This window comes from Manis pentadactyla, chromosome 7 (assembly GCF_030020395.1).
Source record: "Manis pentadactyla isolate mManPen7 chromosome 7, mManPen7.hap1, whole genome shotgun sequence".
Classification (NCBI taxonomy): Eukaryota; Metazoa; Chordata; class Mammalia; order Pholidota; family Manidae; genus Manis; species Manis pentadactyla.
The window spans coordinates 14,320,285-14,332,734 of record NC_080025.1 but is presented as its reverse complement, the minus strand read 5'-3'; the positions used below and the strand labels follow the sequence as shown (position 1 = coordinate 14,332,734).

Sequence of the window (12,450 nt, the reverse complement as noted above, 5' to 3'; positions counted from 1 at the left end):
ACCAAAAAAATTAGTAAAAATAACTCTCCTTGTATAAAAGTACACTGAGAAAAGTAGACTGAAGAAAGAGGAGTAAGGACAGTGTAAAGTGAGAAGGTGAAGATGTGATGATGCAAACAGAATGGGATATACATTTCACAATTACATTTACAAGTAAACAGGAGCAGGCAAAAACACGGCCAAAATTTAATACCATTTCAAACTTTTTTTAGATAAGTCAAAATGGTTTTGGTTACAAGATGCCAGATGTCCCTGATGTGTTTCCAGAACTCTCAGAATTAAGGTAAAAAACTTGGAGAGTAACTTTGGTACTCGTTGTCCATTTTATTTGTAACTATAAATCAGACTGTCATTTTTGTGTCCATATTAAATAGATTTTTCAAATCTTCACTATTCTTATATTGTGGTTGTCTTAGGGAAAGTTTTATAAATTTAATGCCTTGTAGGTTGTATTTCTTGAGTTACTTGTATGAACCCACGGGTTTTTCTGGATACTCGGAATGATATAGTTACCAGGATAATAATGTCTTCTCTCTTGTATGACTTCTTGTGAAAATTATTTCTGAATGCATTATCCTAAAGATTTCAAATATATCTTGGCCTATTTTAGACCTTTTCAGTGTTCCCATATAGACAGAATTTGGTACATAGAGAAACAGATTAAAGTTCTTATAAAGTAAATAGCAAGGTTTTACAGAGCCAAATTTTACTCAGATTGATGGCAAATAAGTTTGTAATATTAGAGCTTATGGTACTGTTTTTCCTGGAACCCTGATCCTCTTAAGTAATTGAAAGGAGTGTTTGTTTTGGGGACACTCAATTTTGCAAAGCATTGAGTTCTTTATACCCCCATTGAACATTTACAATACTCATAAGGCTGTTGTTACTAAGACTACTGAATGCAAGTAAAATTTTTTGCAGTTCTTTTTCAAATACCCATGACAAATTCTGTGATTAGTTAAAAAAAAACAAAGCTTAACTTTATTTGACTCAGTGTTTTATAATCATTTTAGGAAGTAGTGAGTTATTATTTTTTGCTAGTAATAAATGAGTGAGGGTTTACAATCTACAACATGTGGTAAAGGTTTATATGTACTGTAATGCTTGCAACACCCCCACATTTGTTCTCATGTCATAAAGGATCCTTTTTCACTTCCTTTCTTTTTAATTTCTGCCCATTAAAAAAAAAAAATTATGAAAATGCCAAAAAATACAAAAAGGTGAACCTCCTTGTTCATCTTGCTTCATATACCCTTCTTCCAGCCTTTTCTGGCAAGTATGGCTATGGGTCAGGATTACTTTAAACCAGATCTCAAATAGTATATCCCTTTCACCCATAAATTTTTCCAAATTTCTCCACCAGGTAAGAGCTTTTTCTGTACCATAATCCCATTCTACATCATCATCATACCTAACAAAATTAATGGTAATTCTTTAATACCATCTCATTAGCTCAGGTCCTAATGATAAAATCTTTTTGTTGATAGTTTATTTGAATCAGGATTCAAAACAAGTCTACCTATTACATTTGAATACTGTTTCTCTTATTTTTCTTTTAAGCATGAACCATTTCTCCCCACCTTTATTAATATATATGTAAGTAGATAGGTATATATGCACACATACATATGCACACATAAATACATGTGATACATATAAATTATACACATATTGTAACATATTTATTGAAAGAATTGATATTTGTCCTGTAGCATTTCCCAAATCCTGTTTTTGCCAGATTGTATTCTTTTGGAACCATTGACAATGTTCTATTTGACATACTCCCTTCTATGGGTGGCTAGTTCTAGAATTTTGATTAGATTTAGGTTCAGTTTTTATCACACCTGTGGGTTATGCACTTTAAACTTACACAATGCTGTATGTCAATTATATCTCAATAGAGCTGAAAAAAAGATTTATGTTCAATTCCTTTGACAAGAAAACTTATATCATAACCAGTGTATACTTCATAGTACATCACACAGGAAAGCAGTGATATCTGGTTGCCCTGTTTTTAGTGATATTAAGACTTAAATAGGTTGAAACACCTGAAATCATTGACTGTGGATTATTTCATTAAGGGTTGCAAATGTGGTTTCCTCTTGACAGAATTAGCCAGAATTCTATGGAGAACATCCCTAAATCGTCTGTTTAGTTATTTGAAATACACTTGATACAGAAAAGGCAAGATAAAAGCTTGATTTTTTTCTCTTCATTTATCTATTTCCATAATAGTTGGTTCACAAGCAAGCTTCAAACTCCTGATAGGTGAGGGGTTTTGGTTTGCTTTCATAGTTTGTTTTTGTTATTTAGAGCTCATTAATTTTATATATTTGGTATTTTCAATCCATTGCAGTCATCATTCTTTTTTATGCTTAAACAGTCCTAACTGTGGTCAATAGGAAATTCTTCAAGTTAGCTTTTGTATCCTTTCTGACAAAACAAAGATAACATAGATTCATCATGAGCATTTCTTTTCCTTGACTGAAGTCAGCCATTTCTGTGAAAGGGACTTACTCTGTTTCAAAATAATAATACCAGCATTATTACTGTGATTATTGAATAAGTTTTTGGTTTTATACATCTTTTGTCTTCAGAATATATCACACCAGAGATGGAGCCAAATACTGTTTTTTTGAAGTCTCTCCAAATGATACTTCTCTGGATGGTAACTTAGGGGGGGAAAGTTCGTTTATTTCCATTTGCTTTGAATTTTAGAACCTGCTTTTTTCTAATTTTGTTTTTAAATCTTATAATGGTTTTATTTGGATATATTATAGGTAAAACTAAAAGATAGGTTCAGAAAGCTTTAGCTTCCATCCCTATCTCACCCATCCTGTTCCCCCTTTTAATCCCTGGGTATTGATTCTTGCTTTTGGTTCAGCCCTCTTTGATTGCTTTTATTGGAATGTTTTATGAACATATGTACACACATACACCTGTATCTTTTATTGTGACCACCACACATCTAGCTAAACTCAAAGGTTAAAATTGGGAGGTTGGTGGGTCTGGTCATGTACCCTAGTCTTCATAGTCATATAATGACTGGACACTGCATTCGGACTACTTTACGTTCCATTGTGGTTGATGTTTTAATTGCTTTCAATGTTATAGTTTGCCTTCCTGTGTGTATATGTAAATATAGATACTTTGGAAAGTATTTATAATCCTATCAGCTGAATAAAACTGAAAAGTCATGAATATCCTCCTGGAGAACAACTTAGATGACTGATACTAATTAACATACTTTTTTCTGTTGTGTTTCTAGTGTTTCACAACTTACAGATATGAATGAACAAGAGGAGATATTGCTAGAACAGTTTCTGACTTTGCCTCAACTAAAACAAATTATCACTGACAAGGATGACTTAGTAAAAAGTATTGAGGAGCTGGCAAGTATGTCTTCCCTTACTTCTTAAATTTCCTAAGAAAAATGTGATTGTTACCTAGAAATAAACCAGAAATTTATCTTACAGGAAAAAATCTCTTGTTGGAGCCCAGCTTGGAAGCCAAAAGGCAAACTGTTTTAGATAAGGTGAGTTCATTATCATTTTGAAGAAATCCAGCAATGTAAAAGCAGAATAAAGTGGCATTTTTATGTTCTCTTTTAGTATGAATTACTTACACAAATGAAATCTACTTTTGAAAAGAAGATGCAAAGGCAGCATGAACTTAGTGAGGTAAGATTGCTTAACTGTTTTCCTTTACTGTAAGAATTTTTAATCTTAATGTGTGTGAGCCACGTTCTTTCATCATTATGAGAAAGCATTTATTAGGTGCCTGACTTTATAAGGCATGATGCCTTTAATTAAATGCAGATGGTAGCTTTCAATTATTGAGGCATTATAAATCATTTGTGCTCATGAGAGAGCATATTCGTTCCAAATAGAAAAATATGAAAAGCCCCATAAATCACTTAACTGGGAAAATTATTATAAGGCCATTTTAACTCTTGTAATAAAACCTAACGATAAACTGTAACTTTAGATTCACTTGGAAGCTTACGTACACATGTGTTAAATGAAAAAATAAGCAAATCTAAAAGCTTAAAAAGTATAAATTATAATTTGCCACAAATAATAGATTTAATCATAGAAATCCAGTTATGTGAAAAATTAAAAGCATTTTATAAAATTAACCCATATTTCTAATAAAATAAATCTTTAAAAATAAAAAGAATAGGGGCTACAATCTTTATACCTTGTATCAGTAGCCAACATCATAATTACATTCTATTTCCTTTAAAAATCAGAAATTCTGGAAGGTAAAGCCAATGTAATAAGACATGAAATAGAAATAAAACAGCAGCAAAAAAATGATAAAGGAGAATATAAATTTATAATGTATTTCAGATAATGTGATCATCTTTTAGAATAAAGAGAAATAAGAATAATAGCTAACAATGATTAGTCTTTATCTTGTACTAAACTAAGCTATTTACATATATTGCCCATTATTCCCCCCAAATCCTATGAGGTAATATTGTTACTATTTTTCTATTTTATCAATGAGCAAACAGTAAGTTCCCTGAGATGATATATATAGAAAGTATTAGGGTCAGGAGTCAAACATAAGCAGTCTTCCCTCACTCTTAACTAGAAAGTCTGAGAGAATCAGCTGAAATACAGTCGATACTTGAACAAAATGGGTTTGAACTATGTAAGTCCACTTACATGCAGATTTCTCTCAGTGACTATAATTAGAAAATGTTTTGAGATTTGGACAGTTTGGTAAAACATTTTCTTATTTAGCTTACTTTATTGTAAGAATACCTTACATATACAAAATGTGTGCTAATTGACTATTAGGCTTCTGGTCAACAGTAAAGTTTTGGGGGGGTCAAAAGTCATATGCATATTTCCAACTGTGCAGGGGATTGGCACCCTTAACACCTGCATTGTTCAGGGTCAGCTGTCCTCTGAGATGCACGTTAGAGCTTAGTAGATAATGGTGAAATTTTTTATAACAGTCACATGTTTTCTTATACAAACTTTTAGACTAAGAATAGAAAATAATTCCTTAATTTGATAAAGAATATTAGAGTCACTAGCAGCCATCACACTTAATTACCAAACATTTCCAGGATCCCATCAGCGTTCAGTTAAGAAGTGATGTAACAGTGTCACTGTGGTCTGACGTTGCTCGGGAAGTTTTGGACACTGCAACAAGACAGAGAAAAAGAAAAGACACAGTGTGAAAGGAAAGATGAAACAATTGTTTACCAAAAACAAGCAAGCAAAAATCATAGCTTATTGAGGAAGTTTTCCTCTAGATTCCAGCAACTGTCAGAGCAAAATGAAGTAGAGAAAAATAGCATTAACAATAGCAACAGAACTGTAAAATACTTGGAGCCAAATCCAGTTAAATAAGTTAGGACACTTTGCTACATGAAAGAAGACTTGAGTAAATGGAAAGACAGAATATCCATGGACTGGTAGAGTATTATAAAGATACCATTCTTTCTGAAATAACTTAAAATCTTAATATATTTCTATCAAAATCCTAAGAGTTTTTTTTTTTTAATAGATTTACTCTCTAAAGTTCATCTGAAAGATAAATGGGTAAAACTAGGAAGAGCTTGAACAAAACCATGAGGAAGAGACAGTGAGGAAGACCTCCCTTTCCCAGGATCAAAATACATTGTAAAACCTCATAATTTAAAACAATAGAGTAGCTTTGTAGGAAGGAAAAAATCATTCTGTGGAACAGACTATGCAGTTCAGAAACAGACTGATGTGTATATGAGTAAATAGTTAGAAAAAATTGAGGTTTTAATAAATGATCTAATGGGCAGTCCATTTAGAAGGTTAGCTCCCTGTGTCATACTGTACACACAGAGCTACTCTGATAGTGTAAGTATTTAAGCAGAAAACACAAAATTATCAAAGACATCTGTCTCCTAGGATTTTTTTTTCAAGATTATGGTGGGAAAACCTTTCTAAATATGATACAAGAGGCAGAATTATAAATGAAAAAATGTATATATTTTGTTATAAATCTAAAGCATATATATTGAAGATCATAAAACTAAAAGTGAAGTAAAGTGAGCAAATATTGTAGCATATATGGTAAATATTAATGCCAGTGGTCCATGAAGAGTCTTTACAAGTAAGGCAAAGAACAGGAAACTCATAAAAGGAGAAATATGAATGTCTAATAAGATTCTAATTTAACAGTTATTCTGTGCCATGTATATAGGAATTGCTTAAAGTGTTTGTTGAAACATTAAAAAAAGAACCTTGATGCCTTGGCTCATCTCTAGATGTGCTCGCTCAGACTCTCAGGGGTTGATGAATCTTCTACACTCTAAAATATGTGAACCACTTAAACTAGACTGTTGATGTCAGAAGTGCAGAAACCTGTCGTTTTATTCCTCCCTTATACCCATGGGTATTTATTCCCTCCAGTACATAGTCTAGTGCTTGGAACATAGTTGATACTTGGTATATATTTAATGTATAAATAAATGGAAACATTTGAAAAAAATATTCAAACAACCTTACAAATCCTAATCAAAATTGCATCATCTGCATGAGCCCAGCTTATAAAGATAGATAACCAGTGTTGGCAAGGATGATAAGCTTGTGAGGTATCACCATGAGTTGCTACGTTACACCCTCTAGGTGACTGTAATTAAAAATATTTTTTGTTCCTACATTTAATTCTTTGCTCCATTGAGTTAATTTTTGCATGTGAAGTAAAGTAAGGAAGGGTCCAACTTCGTTCTGCATGTGGATATCCAGTTTTCCCAGCGCTGTTTGTCAAAGACTGTCCTTACCACGTTAAATGGTCTTGGCACACTTTTTGAAAGCACTTGACCATATATGTGAGGGTATATTCCTGGGCTTGCTGTTACATGGTCTGTATATTTTTCTTGCCCATACACTTTTAATTACTGTAGCTTTGTAGTAAGTTTTGAAATCAGGAAGTGTGAATTTTCCAACTTTGTTCTTTGTCAAGATTGTTTTGACAATTTGGGGTCTCTTGAGATTTCATGTGACTTTTAAGATGGACTTTAGTATTTCTGCAAAAAGTATCATTGATATTTTGATAGGAATTTCATTGACTGATAACTTTCGGTAGTGTTGTCATACTAACAATATTAAGTCTTCCAATCCATGAACACGGGTGGTGTCTTTCCACTTATGTCTTCTTCATTTTTTTTCAATGACATTTTGTGGTTTTCAGTTTACAGATCTTTCACCCCTTTGGTAAGATTTAAATTGCACCCCTTTTGCCATATTCTGTGAGTCACTATGTCCAACCCACACTCTGGAAGAGGGGAATACACAAGGGCAGGAATACCAGAAGGTGGGGATTATTGGGGACCATCCTCAGTGGTGCCTGCCACAGTGATCCAATTCCTAAATACTCAGGAGAGGACATTGATTTGCCCAGTTTCTCGTACTGAATAGCTTGCAGTCAATGAGGTGGATTATTTTGTTAGTTATCCACCCCTATATCCAAAAGCTCAGGGACCTGAGTCGTAGCAGGTTTCCTCAAAAACAGGCTGTGTAAGACATAGAATGGAATGTTTCTCCCTACCTGCATCTCCTTTTCTTTGCTTTTAAGGAGTTTTTCTGAGCATTATAAACCCATGTAGTACTTGACTTTCTTTTCCAGAGCTGTAGTGCGAGTGCCCTACAGGCAAGATTGAAAGTAGCTGCACATGAAGCTGAGGAAGAATCTGATAACATTGCTGAAGATTTCTTGGAGGGAAAAACTGAAATAGATGATTTTCTCAGTAGCTTCATGGAAAAGAGAACAGTATGTAATACTCTTCAGTTGAGGACAGATGGCAGTGTAATGTCAAACTATTTAAGGATATTTATGAGTTTAAGAAGTTAGCACATTACTGAGCTGGAGTTTGGAATGCCATGGGAGGAAACTGAAGAGCCAAACACCCCACTAATCACTTTAAACCTGCTTGTTGTGAGTACATGGCAGGTAAATCAAAGGCTAATTCTGTTTCAGAAATATCTATAATTCTGTAGTTAAAGATGGTAAGTCAGCCTAAGTACAGTATTAACAGTTGTGATACCCTCCTGAACTACCTGTTTGACAAGTTGTTTAAAAAGAATAATCTACAAAGATAATTTTTTTTATTGTAAATATTAAGAACATTCTCTTCTGATGATATTTCTATTATATTTAAGGAAAAAGCAACAAAGTCTGCTTACTAGTACCTTGCCCTTTGATAGAGTCCTAAGTATTTACCTACTTTCTTTAAAACATCACATTTTAAATATTATCTTTAGATAGGTTTTATTATCCCCATTTCCCATGAGAGAAAATTGAAGGTCTGGGACATTAATGAGTATGGTTGCACTATTAGTAAGGCACTGATTCTGGTCCATTGTTCTTTGGTACTATGTAAACCTTGAAGTTTTCATTTATATTTTTAATACATAGATATTTGTAACTACACAGAGAACTGATATGCAGGAGCAGAGTTTGTTTTATGTTCTGGAATTTTACAGAAAGAGGTTATTTTCCAAACAAAATTCAGTGGGTTTTTTGGGGGGGATGAAGTGGGGGATGGGGGTAGCAGATTCTTAATGTAGGAAGTAAATAGGCAAATTGCTGGAGAAGTGACTGCTATTTTAAATAATTTTTCTTGTAGATTTGTCACTGTCGAAGAGCCAAGGAAGAGAAACTCCAGCAAGCAATAACACTGCACAGCCAATTTCATGCTCCATTATAGGTAAATGGTGTTCTAGAAGGTTTGAGTCTCAGGTTACTGCATGATTTAATTGAAATGTTCTTACTAGTGCCTGTTCAGCCACTGTTAAGCATAGTACTATAAGCATAATGTATAGAACGCTTTGTATTAAGTATTGAGCATAATGTTTTGTATAATAGCATATAACCAGTAGAAATCTTTTGGGTATTTTCTCAGTATGATGTTGGCTTCAATGAAATGTTTTTTTTTCAATATTTGATAGCAACTTATAATTAAATAAGCTATAATTCTTCTCTCAGTTTATGTGTGGAGTGTACCATACCACTTCGTTGACATATTTCTCAGTAATCTCCTTTGTCATTTCTTTCTTTCAAATGAACTGCCAGTCTCTTTCTTCCAGTGTTTTTCTGGCCAGTCCCCTGACTTCAGGTTTTCTCCTTCCTGCACATCACTGACAGTCATCTTCCTAAAATACCACTCAGCGATATAATTTCTCTGCTCCAGAACCTGTAAGGAGCCCCTAGCAATGACAGTATCGATGCCAAATTTCTCTCTCTGGTGTTAAGCTTTCCATAATCTGGCCTATATTTGAGATCATCCATTTTAATTTTCCATTCTCCTTTTACGTTCTGTCACCTGTCATGTTCGTTCTTCTGTCACTGTGTCTTTGTTCATGCTCTTCTCTTATCGCAGGACACCCTTCCTTTTCCCCTCCCTCTTTCTTGTTTAGGAATGCTTTGGCTGTAAGAAATAGTTCACACCCCAGTGAGTTTAAGTAAAAGCTTGTATTATTGGATAATGCAGAGGTACATTATGAAGCCAAAATGGAAGAAAGTACAACTCACTCACCCGAGTGACAGCACCATGAGAGGCCGTCAGTGACCAAAGCACCTGCTCAGGTTCACATGTGTTCCAAGGCCACTTGTTTCTCATTTCTGCCTCTCTGCTCTTTTCTATCTCTCCCTCTCATGTGCTTTCTCACTTGCTTGTCAGAGAGCCTTTGTTTGGTACACTGGCACATGCTTCAGCCATTCCTGCCACAGGCCCAATTGTATCATGAGAGTTCAGGCCACCAGCGGACACTGGCAAAGTTCTCCCTACAAACCCCCGCGAGAGACACTGGCCCACCAGCAGTTTGGCCTGAACATGCTGTCATGTCCTCTGCTGACACGCAACTGGGCAAGAGGAGTAGACTTCAAGGGAGCATAGGAGGTTCCCAAAAAAGGGAGCAGGCTATAGTGAGGGAAACAGCAGCAATTTCCCATCTCTAGCTGAAACTCATCTAGTTGTACTTCTCTCAGTCTAGTTGTACTTAACATTAGTGCCAACATTGAATTATTTTATATCTTGTGTGTGTGTGTGTGTATGTTTTATTGAAGCAGAGTTAATGTGCAATATTACATTGGTTTCAGGTGCACAAAATAGTGATTCAGCACCTACATAATTATGAAATACCCATAAATCACCAAAGATATTACAGTATTTTTATTGTCCCTATGCTGTACTCCCATCCCCATGACTTATAATTGGAAGTTTGAATTATTCTGTATCTTATTTTGTAAATCATGAGGGTAAGAATTAATTTTTAGTATCATAGCTGGAGAAGTGGACACTAATTTTTTTATTTATATGAACATGCTAGAATCCCTTCCCTACTTCTTTTCCCTCATAATCAAGTCGTCATCTTATATGTAAATATAATTGGAAGAGAATGTAAAGGGGTAAAATATATCATCTTAAATTAAATAATAGAGTGTTTTCTTTTCTTTCCAGATTTTCCTGAAAACATGTACTGCCAAGAGAGGAATGGGACACAAAACTAAGCACCTTTTATATTTATGATTTGAAAATTGGCATTTCATCACAGTGACTGAATTCATAGATGTACTATACAGATTGTATACAGAACTGAGACTGATTTTATACAGATTAGAATGATTGCTATAATCTTTGCTTTGAGAAATTTTTCTGCACTGTTTGCACTACAAGTGTTAACTTATTGTTGATCACTCCTATCATATTTAAGTTCCACTGCTGTTCTCTCTTACTATTGATTAAATACCTATGCATGTAATTTTAGCTGGTTTCAATATTTTATACTACTACTTCATTTAAATTTATATTTTTAATTTAAAATGATTTCATTTCTTTATCAAGAATGGTTCAGATTTTATCCTCTTAACCTTTTCTGAAAATTACCATTTTCACTGTTAACAGACTTATTTTTCCTTTCTTTTTGGATGGTAAGACTTTGAAAAAACAATTTGTTTTGAACTGTTAGTGTCAGGAAACACCAAACCTGACAATGTCCCATCTCAAGAAAGTAACTTTTAATTCTTAAAATAAATCAAAAGAATAAACCAGCTGCTCTTCTATATTGCTTAGTTTTTTAAGTTAAAGACACATTATAAAAGAAGCAATAAAGGTAAATTAATATTTTGCTTAATAGAAAATATTTGCCTTAAATTAGTCCAACATAAATATTCATACTAGTTTATTATATAAGTAGCTGATGGGTTTGTGGTTGGATAAGGTATATGCTAAATTCCTAATGTTAAAGTCAAAAACAATCCTTTTGTTAATAAATAGTAAATCTAGACACAAAAGCATCAGTGAATTTTTCTAACCTTTACTCTTAGTGTTCATAAGAGGAGAGCTTTGGTAATAAATTTAATATTTATTTTTTAGGCAGTCTAGTTTTAACTGAATTTTCTCTTTAACGTGTATATGTTAACTTCCTTCTATACATATTACCGAATGAACACATTTTATGGATAGCCATAAAAGCTAATAAAGGAGAAAATCTCGAACTATATAATAGTTAAGGATTAGTAAGGTAGTATCTAAATCACAAAACAACCCAATGCATATTTTTGTTTAAATTTCATCTCAATATGATTGTCATTCCAAACACCAGCACATGTAGTTTTGTCCTTTCCTCATTCTGCTGTTCTTCCTATACATTTTTTTGACTGAGTTTTAGGAAAAACAGAATTATTTTCTTAAGACTTGAAAAACAATAGTCTGTATGTGGAAGGGCAGGTATTCACATGGACTTCAAATATATAAATAGATAAAGAAGTTGACTTTTATTAACCACCTGTCTTCCTGACACTGTGCTAAGGGCATGCTGTTAAGCTTCAAAATGACCAGACGAGGAAGATAAACTATCCTGGATTTCCAGTTCAGATAACTGAGGTAGGTGTTTCAAGTCTGTAACATCTGGTTATTCAAAAACCCTTCCTCACTGCACTGACCAGCAGAGCTTCAATTTTCCCAGCAATTTCTGCCGTCGAGGACGTAATAGTCCCTAGCTTTTGCAAACAATTTTTTGTAGTTTCCTTAGAAACCAGATAGAGCCCCAGAACAAGGCATCAGCAGACCACAGCCATTCTAAAAGGGCATTGGTTCATATTTTTCTAATGAGGTATTGTAGAAGTAGTATATTACAACTCCAACATGGCTGAGATCTTTGGGTGCTTATCTACCTTCCCCTCCACCAAAAGAAAAAAACCATGTTCTTACCCACTAACTCTCTTCTGCATAAACACACGAGGAGTTTTATCTCAATGTCTTCTGTTTTTTAAACTTGAACTATCCCAGTTTCATTCTATACCAGTTATCATAGCTTGGTTTCTCCTTCCAAAATTGATTCAATAGATAATTTTCTCCTTAAAACCTAGTCACTAAAGAGGAGTTTGACCATCATCGTCTGCATTTAACAAATTAGTTCAGATATAGGTTATGTAAGTCATACAGGATGGAAG

General features: G+C 33.9%; 2 protein-coding genes across 28 annotated transcripts in view; one reads left to right on the top strand and one right to left on the bottom strand.

Annotated features, from left to right (window-relative positions):
* The window catches only part of VPS37A (VPS37A subunit of ESCRT-I), a 62,146-nt gene that overhangs the window by 25,859 nt on the left and 23,837 nt on the right, over positions 1–12,450 (top strand). For all 27 annotated transcript variants that reach the window (XM_057505139.1, XM_057505140.1, XM_057505138.1 and 24 more), the window contains exons 6-12: positions 213–283; positions 3,269–3,396; positions 3,477–3,535; positions 3,612–3,680; positions 7,624–7,767; positions 8,624–8,704; positions 10,457–11,881. In XM_057505139.1, coding sequence (XP_057361122.1) covers positions 213–283; positions 3,269–3,396; positions 3,477–3,535; positions 3,612–3,680; positions 7,624–7,767; positions 8,624–8,704 — 552 coding nt within the window. In that variant the 3' untranslated portion in view covers positions 10,457–11,881. The remainder of the gene's footprint in view (positions 1–212; positions 284–3,268; positions 3,397–3,476; positions 3,536–3,611; positions 3,681–7,623; positions 7,768–8,623; positions 8,705–10,456; positions 11,882–12,450) is intronic.
* The window catches only part of MTMR7 (myotubularin related protein 7), a 103,921-nt gene continuing 95,157 nt past the window's right edge, over positions 3,687–12,450 (bottom strand). Inside the window, exon 14 of the mRNA XM_036894200.2 lies at positions 3,687–5,159. Coding sequence (XP_036750095.2) covers positions 5,091–5,159 — 69 coding nt within the window. The 3' untranslated portion in view covers positions 3,687–5,090. The remainder of the gene's footprint in view (positions 5,160–12,450) is intronic.